The sequence below is a fragment of the Ictidomys tridecemlineatus genome, chromosome 16 (assembly GCF_052094955.1).
Source record: "Ictidomys tridecemlineatus isolate mIctTri1 chromosome 16, mIctTri1.hap1, whole genome shotgun sequence".
NCBI lineage: Eukaryota > Metazoa > Chordata > Mammalia > Rodentia > Sciuridae > Ictidomys > Ictidomys tridecemlineatus.
In genome coordinates, this window is record NC_135492.1 from 27,046,842 (window position 1) to 27,063,579 (window position 16,738).

General features: G+C 35.7%; 1 protein-coding gene across 1 annotated transcript in view; it reads right to left on the reverse strand.

Moving 5' to 3' along the window:
• Positions 1 to 14,352, reverse strand: part of LOC144371273 (uncharacterized) — a 74,268-nt gene extending 59,916 nt beyond the window's left edge. The window contains exon 1 of the mRNA XM_078033679.1: positions 13,510 to 14,352. Coding sequence (XP_077889805.1) covers positions 13,510 to 14,352 — 843 coding nt within the window. The remainder of the gene's footprint in view (positions 1 to 13,509) is intronic.
• Positions 14,353 to 16,738: the final 2,386 nt, after the last annotated feature.

A 16,738-nucleotide genomic window follows, 5' to 3' on the forward strand; every position in this document is an offset into this window, starting at 1 on the left:
TTTGTTTTTTGTTTTTAAAGGCGGGTGGCATTGGCTAACTCCAGTTATTATCTTCTCCAACTCCATCCATTTACACGCAAATGCCACGATTTTATTCTTGTATTGCTGAATAAAATTCCATTGTGTATATATGCCACATTTTTTTTATCCATTCATCAACTGAAGGGCATCTATGTTGGCTCCATAGTTTAGCTATTGTGAATTGTGGTGCCATAAACTTTTATGTGGCTGTGTTCTTGTAGTATGATGTTTTTAAACCTTTGTCCTTAGACTGAGGAGAGGGATAGGTGGGTCAAATGGAGTTTCCATTCCCATATTTCCAAGGAATCTCCATACTACTTTCCAAATTGGCTGCACCAATTTGCAGTCCCACCAGCACTGTATAAGTGTATCTTTTCTCCACATCCTCACCAACACTTATTGTTTTTTGTCTTCATAATAGAATCCATTCTGACTGGAGTGAGATGATATCTTAGAGTAGTTTTGATTTGCATTTATCTGATTCCTAGAGATGATGAGCATTTTTTCATATATTTATTGGTTGTATTTCCATCCTCTCCTGAAAAGTATCTGTTCAGGTCCTTAGCCCACTTGTTGACCAGGTTATTCATTTTTTCATCTACCAGGATAATTTAAGTCCTCTATCCTGGAGCACAGCTGCTTCATTTGCTTCCTCATATTGTGAATCTTCCAGCTTCTTGGATTGAGCTGTTACCAGTTTCCCAGTGTTGCCATCCTGTAGGCAAACATTTGGTGAATATTCCTCTCATGATTATGTGAGTAAATATAATAAGCTCCTTTCTGTATACACATGTACATTTTGTGTGTATTCTATTTTCTGAAGAATCCTAAATATACAGGCATATTCTCAACTTCTAGGTCATATTGCATCTCTAATTATAATTTTTGAAAAATCCCTTATAGTTTTTTAATGTCTATTCAAATTTATATTCCTGGCAAGGATGTCCAAATGTTTCCTTTTCTGCATATCCACTGCAGTATGTGTTACCTACCAACATTTTGAGGATTGAGTCCACAAGCGTGTGGTTATATCTCATTGTGATATAACCTGAAAGCATAAAAATTTCAGAAGAAAATGAGAAAATTTTTTTGCCATTGGTATTGTCAATGATTTTAGATAGAATATGCAGAGACTGGGCAAGGAAAAACAGCTGAGACTATATAAAGCTAAAAATGCTTCTATACAGCAAAGAATCAATCAATAAAATGTAAAAGTGGACTTGGTTGAAGAAAACCATTTCTAGCCACATGTCTGAAAAAGCTCAAAATACAAAATATAAAAAACTTACACAACTCACCAAAATTTAATATAAACCCCTCATAATCTAATTTAAATATGGTAAACTACTTGGATTCTGCCCTAAAAATTAAAAAAGTGTAAATACATATGAAAGTACTGAAGATCACATATTAGTCTACATAAACTGATAATTTAGCTTTTCTGCTTTATTTGTCTCACATGATTATGGGTGCACACTCTCCATCCTTCACGGGGCATCTTGAGATCAATTAGTAAAATGCCAGGTTCTCATTTTCCCACATTAGGCTTCCTCCTTATTCCATCTTAATTGCCAAGAAAATCTCGAGTCTGGTAAACAACAAAATATAGATAAATTGCTAGATAATCATCAACTTTGAAAATTACTTCAGAAATCAATAAATACAATAGTAGACCCCGATGTGAAGAAATATAAAATAGACCTACAAATCAACATTTAACTTTACAGCTGCTCATAATAATACTTGCAGTTATGCTGATATGGGAGCACATGCCACTAGTCTTCACTACCTCGAGGCCACAGCAGGAGGAGGATTTAGGCTAAGGAATTTGAGGCCAACCTGGCAAAAACCCAGCTCTAAAAATTGACCCACCAAAAAACCAAACCATAATCACATTTTTAAAAAGGAGCCTTCACATGTGATTTCTATGAAACGTGTAATTAGGATCAGTAACAATAATTCATAATCACGTCTAAATGTAGAAGAAGAAAATTGACTAATTCTTTCTGTAAGGCCAGAAATACCAGCTAACACAGCATAAGAATGGAAATTGCAGACCATCTTTTTATAGATGTTGATGCAGATATTAAAAACCCCTAGAAAACTGAGAACAACCACAAAAAGAATGATTGGACTTCATGACCAAGAGGGACATTGTCATATGGGAAGTTTCCAAAAATCATTTTGATAGAGCAAATCTCTGGCAAATCACTTACTAAATTACTGTAAAACCTACGGCCAATTATGACCAGAGGAAAATTCTTTTTCAATCCACTTAATGGCAGCTGTGAATTGTTTTCATACTTAATGATGTGAACTGAAGTGTTTATCAATTTATTTTTAGGAAAAGAAAAAAAAATGTATGCTTTTCTAACTTATAAGTGTTGTTTGAGAATATTAAATTGTATTTTATACATCAAAAATCAAATAGCATATGCAGATGATACTATTATTTCTATAACGTTTCTAAGCAATTTCCATGAACTAATGAAACATAAGAATTACTTGAATAATGTCATGGGCTAAATGGTCAACATTAAATCATTTAAATTATATACAGTAGCAGTGAGCAGTGTTAAAATCGAGGCACAATCCATTCACAAATATAGGGAAAACAATCTAAATGAAAATATTAACAAAAAAATTGTTCACTGCAAAGTAAAAAATTAAGGTGAAAGTAAAATGCAAAAAAGATCATGGAAACAAAATGGGAAAACTGTTAATATTCAATTAATAAAAGTTTGATTTTGGGTTATAAGGGTTGATAGGCTTCCTCCAGATTAACGCGTGGGGTGGGGCCAGGCTTCCTCCTCCAATCTGATATGTATTCTACATATATGAGTTATTAATTGAATTATTGAGCTCTATAGTTTCTTTATTCAACTTTTGTTTGGAAGATCTATCCAGTGGTGAGAGAGGTTTGTTAAAGTCACCCCAGATCACGTTGTGGTCAATTTGACTCTTGAACTTGAGAAGAGTTTGTTTGAACATAGGTGCCCCATTGTTTGGGGCATATATATTTATGATTGTTATGTCTTGTTGGCATATGGTTCCCTTGAGCAGTATGAGATGTTCTTCTTTATCTATTTTGATTAACTTTGGCTTGAAGTCTACTTTATTTAATATAAGTATGGAGACCTCTACTTGCTTTCAAGGTTCATGTTAGGGGTATGTTTTTTCCCAATCTTTCACCTTCAGTCTGTCTTTTCCTGAGTCTCCTGGAGGCAGAATATGGATGGATTTTTTTAAAATCCAGGCTAATAGCCTATATTTTTTGATATATCTTTTGATTGGTGTGTTTAAGCCAGTAACATTTAAGGTTACTATTGAGACATGGTTTGTATTTCCAGCCATCCTTGTTTATTTTTTTCTACTTGACTTGAAGTGTTATTTATTGTTTAAGTTTTAATTGGTATCTACATATACGATCCAGCATTTTAATTGAACATGTGTAGTGATCAAATCTGTGCAATTTCTACCTTCTAAAATATCATTTTGATGTTTGAAACCTGTGAACTCTTTTTAGAATGTCCACAGTCTAATAATTACTTGTACGATTCAAACTATGGGCTATAAACCCTAAGAGTTACTTTTCCCTCTTAACGGCTTTTTGGCACTCCTTGCCATCTGTCTCTTAAAACAGATATAAAAAGCTTTTCTCATTTGTGGTTCTTTGTGATCAACTTTTTCAGCTTCAAAATATGAGTGCAAACATACAGGATTTGTGAAATATTAAAAATCAATAGATAAAGACAGTCTCCCATGGTAAATCCAGAAAAAAAGAATATAAATTTAAAAATTGTAGACTATAATCCCAGTGCCTTAGGAGGCTAAGACAGGAGGATGGTGAGTTCAAATCCAGCAACAGCAAGATCCTGAGCAACTTAGTGATTTGCTGTCTCTAAATAAAATACAAAATAGGAGTTGAGATGTGGCTCACTGGTTGAGTGCCCATGAATTTAATCACTGGTACCCCCCCAAATATATTAGGGTTCACGTTTAATCACTAGGCCTTATTATTTTGGGGTGAGATCTATATATAAATGGCATATGCCAATTCTTATGAATTTATTTTATGTAAGTGAAATATTAAATATTTTTATATTATAAGCTCAAATTGATCTATATTAACATTTAAAAATAACTTAAAAATGCTTTTAGGTGAGGCTGAATGCCTGCAATCTCATTGGCTCAGGAGTCAGAGGATTACAAGGCCAAAGCTCAGTAACTTAGCAAGATTTTCTCCCAATATAAAAAAAAATGGCTGGTGAGATAGTTTAATGACTAACTGCCCAGGGTTCAATCTGGGGTACAAAGGAAAGGAGGAGGGTTTTAAAATTGCCTTGTCTCAGCAACAAAAACAAATGTGAAATTTAAAACCAAAAACTGCATTCTACCACTTTTCTGAGACACACAGAATCTGCTTTAATTCATTTTAACCATTTGAATCCTACACCATCCAAGTTTTCTAAATATCAATAAATGACATGTTTTAATCACGTGTGTCTCCAGGCCATTCGATGAGTTTAAGATTTGTGTAGCTGAGGAATCTGCAGTCATACAAACTGGAGTGTGCAGGTGCCATGAATTTGCAGTAATAGTCAAGAACTCATGGATGGGTTTGTTTATTGCCTTGAAACTGTTGGAAAATTGTGTTCTGATGATCAACTTCTATACTAATATTGGGAAAAACTTAGACCCTTTCCTGATACTATGCTTCAAAGAAAGGGACACAATTTCATGCAATAATGAGGAGAACTAATCTTCATACAGGTAGTGGCCAGGAGGAAGCACAGTCTGGTCATTCTGCTAGCTCCAGTTTTGAACCACAATCACCACTAAATGATGTGCATCAAGTATGATTAAAATTGTGTAAATGTACCATGGTAGTGTTGTGAAGAAATATCTATAGTAATGTCCATGCTAAGGTACCATTGTTGTTAGGAAGCATCCTGGGGAATGGGAATGATTCAAAGATGACTGAAATCCTGAGCTATGTACCTTCCCAGCTGTGTACATTATGCCTGGCACAACATAGTCCAGGAGATCATGAGACATAACACAAGCTCTCTGACATCAAGGAGGTAATCTGAGAAACACCCCTCAAACAAGGGTCTACAGAGTGATACTTCCAGATTGGTCCACAGATGCCCTATTGTACTGGGCACTCATGTCCTTTATGCATTGGAGAAATCAAGCTGCCCCCTAGAGTGGGCAATCTGTGTGGAAGGATATGTAAATCACAGGGAATCTAACACAGATTTCTGAAATAGGTTACTTTGAAAAATTCATATATGGTAAGAAGAAGGAAAGGCCAAGTGAGGAGATGAGAAAAAACAGATCACACATGAAAAAGAAATTTTCAAAAAGACATCACAAGTTTTATTTGTTAGAGCTGATAGTAAAGACATTCTCTAGTATCTGGATCCAGGAAGGAGTCATGTTACATATGGTGCTGTCACTAAAGTCAGGGGAGTATGTGTGATACATGCACCATCATCTGTGTTGCAACCATCTAGTGAGGACTGCTCAGGCAGTGGACATGAGCAGGTGGTCAGGACAGAAGTAGAAAGAATTACAGGAGAAGGACACCCCACTGCAAGTCAGGGTTATTTGGACCCTCTGGGTGGGCACATTCCAGGGTGAAAGTGAGAGGAAGAAGCATCTCTTCTCCCATATGCAGTGTGAGCACCATTCTGTTCATAAGGGATGAGGAAATACGATCTGTCACCCCTAACAACACATGTGCACACTTACAGCTTGAGGTTTTTCTCATCTCACAGCTCAGCTTCACCACTACTGCCAACACTTTCCATGTCCCCTTGGTATTCACTAACAGACAAAAGGGAGATGGAGAATTGAGACTGGTCTTGCTTCAAGCAAGTGGACTGATGTTAGCCTTGGCAGAAACCTCTTACTGGTGGCTCTTTATGTGCTGGGAATCTATGAAGAGCACTAGGAAGAAATGAATAACACCTCAGAGAGGGTGACACCATCACCCAGCCCCTCTGCTGCAAAACACACCCTCCAGTAACACCAAGAGCAAACCCTGGGAAATACTTGACTGAATGAATGGCAGCTATTTGTGAGAAGTAGAGGTGAGAACCATGGGTTGCTTTTGTAAATTGTCAGGGTGTGAAAATACAGCTCAGGGTTCACACTTACATCTATAGTATTTATAGTACTATCATTTTAAATTTCTACTGAGAAAAGCCACTAGAAGAGGAATTGTTCTTTAAAGTCAAGAAAGAAGCAGCCCCAGAGGTGCTTCTCTGTGGGGACAAGTGCATGGAGTACTGCATATAGGGCATAGGTTAAGGGTGTCTGTATGGCAGGCCACTCCCCATGCTAGGCGTGTGAGTGGCAAACTGCTTACCCCATCGGCACAGCTCTGGGCAGGAGGCCATGTGTTGCAGTCCCACTCTTTAATTGTTCACTTCAAGGACAGTTAGCATACATTGCATTGGTGGCAGTCTATATTCTGCATAGGTACTTTCTGAGTACATATACATGGTAACTGCACAATAAAATCAGGCCTGCTTCCTTCTTGGTCTCTGGAGGTCTTGATTAGAGACTCCACAGCCACACTCTCCTCTACTCTTTTCTGTGGACCTTCTCAGGGATGAGAGAGCCCAAGCACTTCTCTGCAGACCCCAAGCTCCCATTACTGGGAAACGCACATGATCCTGCAGGAGGGTCCATTTTCCCTGACTGATATTGCGATGGAAGAGTCAAGTTCTGCTTTCATCTTTCCTGCTTTATCTTGTTCTGTGGGTCTTAGGGTCACATTTATCTGTGCATGCTAATGACATGAAAAATTGAATTTTGGAAAAAAATCTGAAAGTGACCAGGGTAGGATGGATTTCAAGTGTCCTGAATGTTTCCCTAAGCAAAATTGATTTACACACTTCCATTATTAGATATTAAAAAAGACTTTTAGTGATTAAAACCGAATGGACTAATACATAAAAATATTCTTCCATATTCTTGTTAATCATATTCACAAGCCTATAATTTGGCACCATGAATTGGAACTTACCAGCACAGTTATTTGATTTTCTAAAATATTTAATGTACTTCCTTCTGATCACGGTCCCTTATTTGACACTTACCAACTGAAAATTCTCAACCATGTGAGATTCCATTCTATAAAATGAGGTTTTGAATGTAGAACCTCATTTCCCTCTAAAGATTTTAAAATGTACAATTACTCAAACCTAATTGTTTTATGAGTTATGAAGATGACCAAAGCAAGATTATCAATCAAAATATTAAAACTTATTAATTCCCTGGTAATAAGTGTACAAATTAGTATTGTTTAAAATCTCTCCATGACATACCATATGTATGTTATGTCCCATTAAGTTATTAAATTGAAAAATGAAGAAGTAAAACTGACATTTCCTGTAAGAAAAAATTGACTCATTTTAGCAGGATCTCAAAGAAGCAAATATCTTTAGAAGACAATATCCTCATTACACCTTACAGAACATAGTCCTCTGGGCTCCAACCATCCTAATGAGCTCAGAGGACCATGTTCTGTATGGTGCAATGAGGATATTGTCTTCTAAAGATGTTTGCTTCTTTGAGAAGCAAAGAAGCTACTGGGAAACCTCACTAGTAGACGGAATTTACTCCTCCAATGCCCTTTTTAGAATCCACACTAACTCTGCATCTGAGGACACAGAGGTACTTTGTCACCTGAATAAGCTGAGCAGAGCACAAACACTTGTAAGTTTTATGGAAAAGATGTGTTTAAGTTCTGTCTCTGCAGATTTGTAATTTTAATGTCTGTAGAAAGGCAAGAAGTTCCCACTGGAGAACAAAGAACTGTGGCTTCCCCAGTAGGACATATCATCTCTCTTAATTTTGTTGTCTTCTCTGATGGATAACAGCAATACAAGAGATCTGGGCTTCAAACTCTTAAAGTTTCCTGGACACATCTGGAAAAGGATCTTGATTGAGATCATTTTCTCATGTTGATAAGGAAACTTAAATTACTCTAATTCTGGTCCTAAAATCAAATTAGTCCAAACCCTGTCCCACAACCTATAATGCCTCTACTTTGATGTGAGGGACTCCTGGTACCCCCATAATTTCCATGAAGCCCTGAAGTGTGTGATGGGCTCCTCTTTCCTAGTTTGCACATGGAGCACACATTCTTGGGGGTAGTGATGGTTTGGTAAGTCATCCTTTCCAAAGTGATAGTCCTGTGGCTCAAGCTCTAAGTGAAATATTAAAATTAAGAAAATAAGAGGAAGAGCTATAGGTCACATGTTGTAGAAATCACAGGCAGATGGAATCTAGTCAGAGTCGAGGCAGAGTCAGAGCTTGAGTCCACTCTAAGAAACCTACAGGATCAACTCCACCTTCTCTGAGAGAATACCATGTAAAAAGCAGGCTCAGTCTCCTGGGTACTTTATATAAATATACATAAAAGCACTAAAGTGCTATATTATCTAGAGTCAAAACAAAGGACAGTCATTTCAAGCAGACCCAATTATGTTCCAGTTGTAGAAATCAGAAGATAGTTCTTGAACACTGCCATTATCAAAATGTGAAGGGTTAGTACAAGCATGATAATGAATGAGACATTTGTTTTTTCTAGAGACAGCTGGAAACGTGGACTAAATGGAAATATATAAAATGAAAACTTATATCCACAGACAGCAATTCCACATGAATAGGATGAGGGAGGTTGGAAAACTTAAGAAAGTCACAATAATTGCCAAAGCATGAGTCCTTCTAAGGCACATAAGAGGGAAACATAAAACAGGAAAAGGGCACAAGTCGTTGAACAAGTATTTCAGCATATAAACACTTAGGAAAGACACATCAAGGGTAGAGGAAAAGAATTCCCTCATGCAGCCTTCATCCTGGACCAGCCACATGAAAGTTTTGGGCCTTTGGTGAATTGGGCTCTGCCTTACTCCCTGGCATAGCCCATTAATCACCAACGTGCCACCTGGAATACTGTCCCTCATATACACTCACCTCCTTGGAGGCTTCTGAATGAGCCATGGCAGAGGATTGGCCAGTACTCCCAACTTTGTGGAGCCAAGAAGAGCTCATTGGAGAGGTGGAGAATTGCAGACCACACCTTTGTTGTAATGTGGACATGCTGAATAATTAGGTATTGTAGAGTCCAATCTCTTTGTAGCCATGATTTTTCATAGAGAGGAAAATAATTTCATCTCTAATTGTGAGGATTAGGACACAATATACTGAACAAGTGGGTTCCAACCAGTTCAAGAAGGCTCTCTGGGGAGCTGGGCATGGTGGTATTTGCCTGTAATCTCAGCAGCTTGGAAGGCTGAGGAAAAAGGGTCATGAGTTCAGAGCCAGCCTCAGTGAAAAAATTTACTAAAAAGATCAGTGAGATCTTGTCTCTACATAAAATAAGGATAGGGATGTGGCTCAGGGGTTGAGTTCCCCTGAGTTCAACCTTTGTCATCGTACCATTCCCAAAAAAGAAGAATGTCTGGGGAGTGAGTCTCATGCTTTGAATTTATAAGAGCTTTTATGGAGGTTCAAAAGTATAGAACTAGTCTAGAATAAGTGTTATTGGCCACACTCTGGGTTGGATGTGCATGCATTTGAATCCAGGCTTTTATATATATCTATATATATTATAGATTTGATGTTGATCTATTGATGGAATATTTCCTACACAAGGCATGGATGTGCTTTATTTAAAGTCTGAAATAATAGATTTATATTTTAAACCATTTGCAGCTACATATTGAAAAATAACAGTCATCAGAAAATCATGCATGTGAAGCTAGATCATTTCATGTCTCTTTAGAAAATGTAGATCTATAAGGCAAGATAGTAAGAGAAACAATAAAACTGAAACATTCATGAACTTGAAATTCCATTTAAAAATCTGAGGTGAATGTTGGTCCACAATCTGACTTCCATAACAAGACCCCTACAGCACAAATATTAAAAATCAAGAATAAATAAAGGGGATAGATTCAAACTAAAAAGCTGCTTCTCAGCAAAAGAAACAATAATGTGAAGAAAGAACCTACAGATTTTATACAAATCTTTACCACATGTAATTCAGAAAAAGCACTAATGTCTAGGGTATATAAAGAACTCAAAATTAACACAAACAACAACAACAATAACCAATTAACAAATGGACTCAGTAACTGAACAGACAACTTGACAGAAGAAATATAAGCCATTAGCAAATATATGAAAAAACATCCCACCTATCTAGCAATTAGGAAAATATAAATCAAAATAACTTTAAGATTTTATCTCACTTCAGGCAGAATGGCAATCATTAATAATACAGGCAACAATAAATGTTGGTGAGGTTGTGGGGAAAAAGGAACACTCACACATTGCTCATGAGATTGACTCCAAATTGGTGCAACCACCATGGAAAGCAGTATGGAGACGCCTTGAAAAACCAGAATGGAAACATCATTTGACTTAGCTATCCCTCTCTTTGGACTATACCCAAAGGACTTAAAAGCAGCATACTAGAGGGGAAACAGCTGCACCAATGTTTACAGCAGCACAATTCACAATAGTTAAACCATAGAACCAACCTATGTTTCCTTCAACAGATGAATGGATAAGTAAAATGTGATATATATAATTTCCCCACCAATGGAATATTACTTAGCTTTAAAGATGAATGAAACAATGCCATTTGGTGGTAAAAAGATAGAGTTTAAGAATATCATCCTAAATGAAATAAGCCCCCCATACACACAAACACAAAGGCCAAATGTTCCCTCCAATAATTGTATTGCCAGATTAGGAAAACCCAACCACTGAACCTATGTACTGGGGGGTCCCAAAGAGCTTTTCAGGGTCCTGACTGGGAAGTGCTCGGCAGAGCATCCTCTCCACAGGTGAGAGTCTGAAGTCTTGTTCTAACTTGTATTGAAAGTGAGGCCGAAAAAATACAAGTTAGAACAAAGAAAACTTCATTCTAACATCTTGCATGACATGGTGATCCCCTGAAGGACACCACGTCCTCCCAAGAACAGGTCAGATCCCAGAGGAGGCAGTGATAGCCTTGAGATGACTAAATAAATTGGGATTCCAATGAGTGAGCCACCGAGCCAGATGCATTGAGAAATCAGCATTCTTTAGCTGTTTCATCCAAGATTGCAGACATCATTCAATCAAGAAAAGGGAAGATCTTTAGTATTTTCCTTAGACCTCTAGAACTGAATCTTCCCTCCTGGCCTTATAAATAGTTTAAACTCTTATATGTAAAATGAAGCCAGTTTTCTGCATAAAATAATGTGGAGATAAGCATGAAACCTAGAGATTTACCCTTTGGAATAACAAATGGTGTGAATATTATTCTCCTAGAACTTATCATTATATTATCATATTTATTTTCCCAAATAAAGTTAAATGAAATGTTGGTGGGTGGTGTTCTGTTGACCCAAAGGGCTCACATATGAAGAGAATATTGTGTTTTTACTTTTTGAACATGACTTGTAGATGAGAGTTTTATTTCAATCAAAATTGTGTTTCTCTCTCTTTGGTGTCATGGGCTCCTGGAACTGTAAGATCTGAGGAGGGACATGGTTAGTTTATAGTAACTTATAATTACTGGATTTCAGAGGGTTCTGGGAGACCATGACACATGCTATCTCTCCTATAATTCAATAAGTATAACAAAAATTATATTCTAAATTATTAAGTAGAACCAAAGGGACTACAAAATGAAAATATATGAAATAAAAAATGTGGGGACATAAATGCTCCTATAGTATGTCTTTTTCTTTTTACAGTAATCATGTTACATGTTTCTAGCTACACTTTTTTACTGGGTATGCAAAACTAAAGAAGTGGTCCCAAATTTTGATGTTTTTCCTACACTATATGTGAGTATAGTCACCTCAGTAGTGAACATCATAGAATTCATGAGGAACTGCATGGTTTCTTCAGTCCAAGAGTCAGAATGGGCCTATGGACCATGTGGATTCCCCAGGAAACATTAAGACTATTTCCCCCTTCATCAACCCTGCTTTATTGCCTGAATACGCATGTTGGCTCCTAGTCTCTTGGGTCTTTCTCCTCTCCCTGATTGGGAGCTTGTATAACTCTCCGGAGTTGTAGATCCCTTAGGGAGTACTGTTACTCTATAAGGTGAAATGTTAAACTCATAATTCAAACTAGGGATATCTGGGCATTATTTTAGTATCCCTAGGTCCTTTCTATAAGTGTCTTAATTTTCCCATAATTACAAACAAGAGAGTATATAATTTACATAAATAATATTATCCAAATAATACTTTATTAAACATATGAAATAATTAATGGAGAGGTTATAGCATTATTTACCCAACAGAATGTTTTACTATTGCATCGATCCATTAGCAAAGTGAATAGTGGGAGATGTGTGACCTAATAACATCATTAAATGCATGACAAGGTTAACATTAAGAAATTCACACTTTATTTAGCAACAAATTACATATGTTATAAAATATAAGTAAAAACGCTCTGTAAAACTTGCATGGTGGACCATGCTTTGACCCTAGGGATGTGAGAAGCTTTGCAAGTTCAAAGTCAGGCTCCATAACTTAGTGAGGATCTATGCAACTTAGGAAACCCTATCTCTAAATAAAAAAGAAAAAAAATATTAGGATGTGGTTTACTGATTAAGTGTCTCTAAGTTCAAGAGGCTCTGAAAATTTTAAATTTTAAATTTTATATAAATCTTAAGAGACTTCTGAAATAATCAACTCTGAGTATTATTATTTCTCCAGTTGTGAAAAATGAGACTCTTTAGTAATTGTTGATTTATACTAAAATTATATCCTTTTAGGGATGCACAATTCTATACTTGTATTTCCTTATTTCTATAATATCAGCTAAAGATGTTAAGAAAAATTTCAGCAAATGTCCAAAGCAATTACCCATTTTCTACATTTTAATGATTTTTTCCCTCCTAGATCCCAAATACTTAAAGGGATGGGTTATAGATATGAAACTTACTACCATCTTTATATTTGTCAAGGTGTTTTTGTAAATATTTTGCTGTTATCTAAGGTACACACTTTAAACAGATGCTACTCCACATTTGCTACAGATATGAGGTCAGTAATTAAAAAATGTCGGAAATTTGACTACAGTCTTGGACACATTCTTTGGGTTTCTATATGCTATAAATCCTCCAGTGTTATAAAAATGATGAATCAATGGCCAAAAGCTTTGCAAAAATTTTTGCGTACATCCTCTCTCTCGTATGAATTCTGAGGTGCTGAGTAGGGTTTGAACAACTATTAAAGACTCTGCCACCTATTTTACATTTATATGATTTCTGTGCTATCAAATTTCTGGTGTTAAATAGTGTTGAACTACTGTGAAATAGGGTTGATTTATCCTTAAAGACACTGATGCAATGTTTTCATTGTAAAACGTCTCTCCAGTATAAAATCTATAACATTTAGTAAGATGTGATCTTCAATATTAAAAGCTTTGCCATTCTTCACATTTATAGGACTTCTCTCTAGTATGGGTTCTCTGGTGTCGAGTAAGTGATGATTTTTGATTAAAATCTTTGCCACATTCTTTACATTTGTAGGGCTTCTCTCCAGTGTGGATTTGCTGGTGCTGAGTAAATGATGATTTTTGATTGAAACTCTTGCCACACAATTTACATTTGTAGGGCTTCTCTCCAGTATGAATCCTTTTGTGACGATTAAGATGTGAGATGCTATTAAAAGCTTTTACACATTCTTTACATTTGTAGGGCTTTTCTCCAGTGTGGATTCTCTGGTGCTGATTAAGTGATGATTTGTGACGGAAAATTTTGCCACACACTGTACACATGTAGGGCTTCTCTCCAGTGTGCATTCTCAGGTGCCGAATAAGATCTATTTTTTGATTAAAACTTTTGCCACATTCTTTACATTTGTAGGGCTTCTCTCCAGTATGAATCCTGTTGTGGCAATAAAGATTTGAGTGTGTATTAAAACTCTTGCCACACACTTTACATTTGTAGGGCTTCTCTCCAGTATGAATCCTTTTGTGACAATTACGCTGTGAGATCCTATTAAAAGCTTTGCCACACTCTTTACATTTGTAGGGCTTCTCTCCAGTGTGGATTCGCTGGTGCTGAGTAAGTGATGACTTTTCACTAAAACTCTTGCCACACACGTTACATTTGTAGGGTTTCTCTCCAGTATGAATCCTGTTGTGGCGATCAAGATTTGAGTTTCTATTAAAGCTCATGCCACACACTTTACATTTGTAGGGCTTCTCTCTGGTATGAATTCTCTGGTAATTTTTAAGGCTTGGGTTTTCACTGAAACCTTGGCAAAATAATTTACATATGTGGGGCATCATTCCAGGGTTTGTCCACTGGTGACAAATAAGATTTGAGTTTTTATTAGAAGTTTTGTCACATTGTTTGCATTTGCATGGCATATCTTCTGTATGAACACTGTGATGTTGAGTAAAGTTCTTGAGTGCATTGCATTCCTCACATTGGTAGGTTTTCTCTGCAGAATAAATTTTTTGCTCTTGAATAAGGGTTGAAAAACTTTTTAAGGCTTTCCCACACTTTTTACATTTACAGGTCTCTACTTCAGTCTAAATCCTCTGATACTTAACAAGTTGTAAATTTTCACTAAAAGTTTTTTCACATTCTTTAAATTTTTAGAATTTATCACTGTCATAGTATCTGCTGTGTTTAAAAAATATATCAAAAAAATTGCCTGCTCAATATCTTCTATACTTATAGGGCTCATTTTCTCTATAAATTTTCTTGTATTAAGCAAGCTCTGCACTGTGGTTAAGAGCCCTTTCACATATCTTACACTTGCAGGTTTTGTCTTGGCTATGAATATTTTAATGAATAATAGCTTTTGATCACTAAACCAAGACTTTCCTACATTTTTCATCTTGGTAAATTTCCTTTAGACAAGGACTAGGATTTCTCTATATTCATAATTTTTATCACCAATATAAATATATTGGTCATTACTCAGGGTAGAGACATGGCTTTTTGTGTTACGTATAGCATTATCTATATAGTGCACTTTCCACAAATCTGTATCAGAATTGTCATTGAGCAATAGTGGGGAAGTAGAAACATTTCTACAATTCTTAATATTATCCATTTGGGCACAAGGAGAAATTCAACTTTTGTTTCAGAAAAATGTACATTTTATAAAGAAACTCCCAAAAGGATCACTTTTAGAAACAACTTTTCTGTGCAAATGTTTGAGTGGAATTTTGAATCAGTGCTACTTTTATAATTGGCCAAGTTGAAAACTGATGCATGGACTAGATTTCAAATTTTCCACATTGCCTTTCAGTTCAAAAATGACTGTGGATTTATTCTTAAAGACATATAAATCTCCTCAAAATAATTGGAATACATTGAATTTTTGTTTCAGATATTAATTTTCTCTGGTGTCTTTTGACCATAAAATTTTTATCATAAATAGGGACTACTGATTGATTTTGTCTATTATAATACAATTTTTGAACTTTACTCTCACCTATATTTTCCCATTGTTTTCTTGGTTGTATATAGTCAAAGTCACACTTTCCATATCTTCCCTCTCTCTTTTTTACTCCCTGCTCTGGTAAAATTTGTTGAGGATGATGAGAACTCATGGCTGTAATAAAGAAAAAATAACAAACATGTTTACTTACTGTACTGGGCTGAGTATATTTTGCAAACCTAAGAAATTACAGCAAAAAATACCATCAGCAGGGGAGTGGATTATTAAATCCAAGTCCATCAGTACTGTAGAAATATATAAATCAAATAAAAATACACACAGAAAATTATTTTGAAGATTTTCCTAATCAACTTTGTGTTCACAGTATCCAAGATGAGTACATTATTATGGAGAGTAATATAGTAGAGAAAAATACATTATGTTACACAAAGATTTTCCTCCTTTAAAATATATTTTAAAAATCTACCAACTTTCTTCTGTTTCATTAAAGATAAAAATATGAAACATGTGAATATTTGGTGACTGTTCAAAAAGGGGTTCCTGCTTACCAACAGAAAAAAAAAACATGGCTAAATTGACTGTAAGCAAAGTTATGAATCACTCAAAGGGAATAGTTAATTATCATTTAAAAGAAGTTTACTGAACTAAACCAACACACAAAAAACAGAATAAAAATTCGTCAAGAATTGTTAATAGTAATAATCAGAAAATGTATGTTGAAAGAATTTCTCTAGAAAAGGTCTGAAAGAGTCAAGGGTGGTTGTACATAGCAACATAGCAGGTTAAGCTAGAGGATCAAAATGTGAAGGCCAAAGTAAAAAATGCAAAGTGTTAAATCGCCCTTTATTTCTTTTTCCAGTACTAATAAACACATCTCAGAAAATAGAAAATATGAAACATCCAAGCAGCTCAGTTTTCTCCAAGTTGTAAAGACTCAAAGTAGGTTTTAATCCAAGTTTAACAACTCAGAATATTGAGAGCATCCAAGAGAAAAAGATGGGTCACCTAGAAATGTGTAACCATATAATTGTGAAAATCTTAGTTGAATCTTCACATCACAGGAAGGAATTCGAGTCTATCTATATTCAAGGGATGAAAGTATAAAATTATCAACCAAGACATTATATTCACAGCTACTACCTTTCAAAAGAGAAAGAAAATGAAGACTCTAAACATATAAAAATACACACACTATTCAACAACACTGGATCTGTTCTCTAAAAAGTACTAAAGGTAATCTTTCATAATAAAATGTA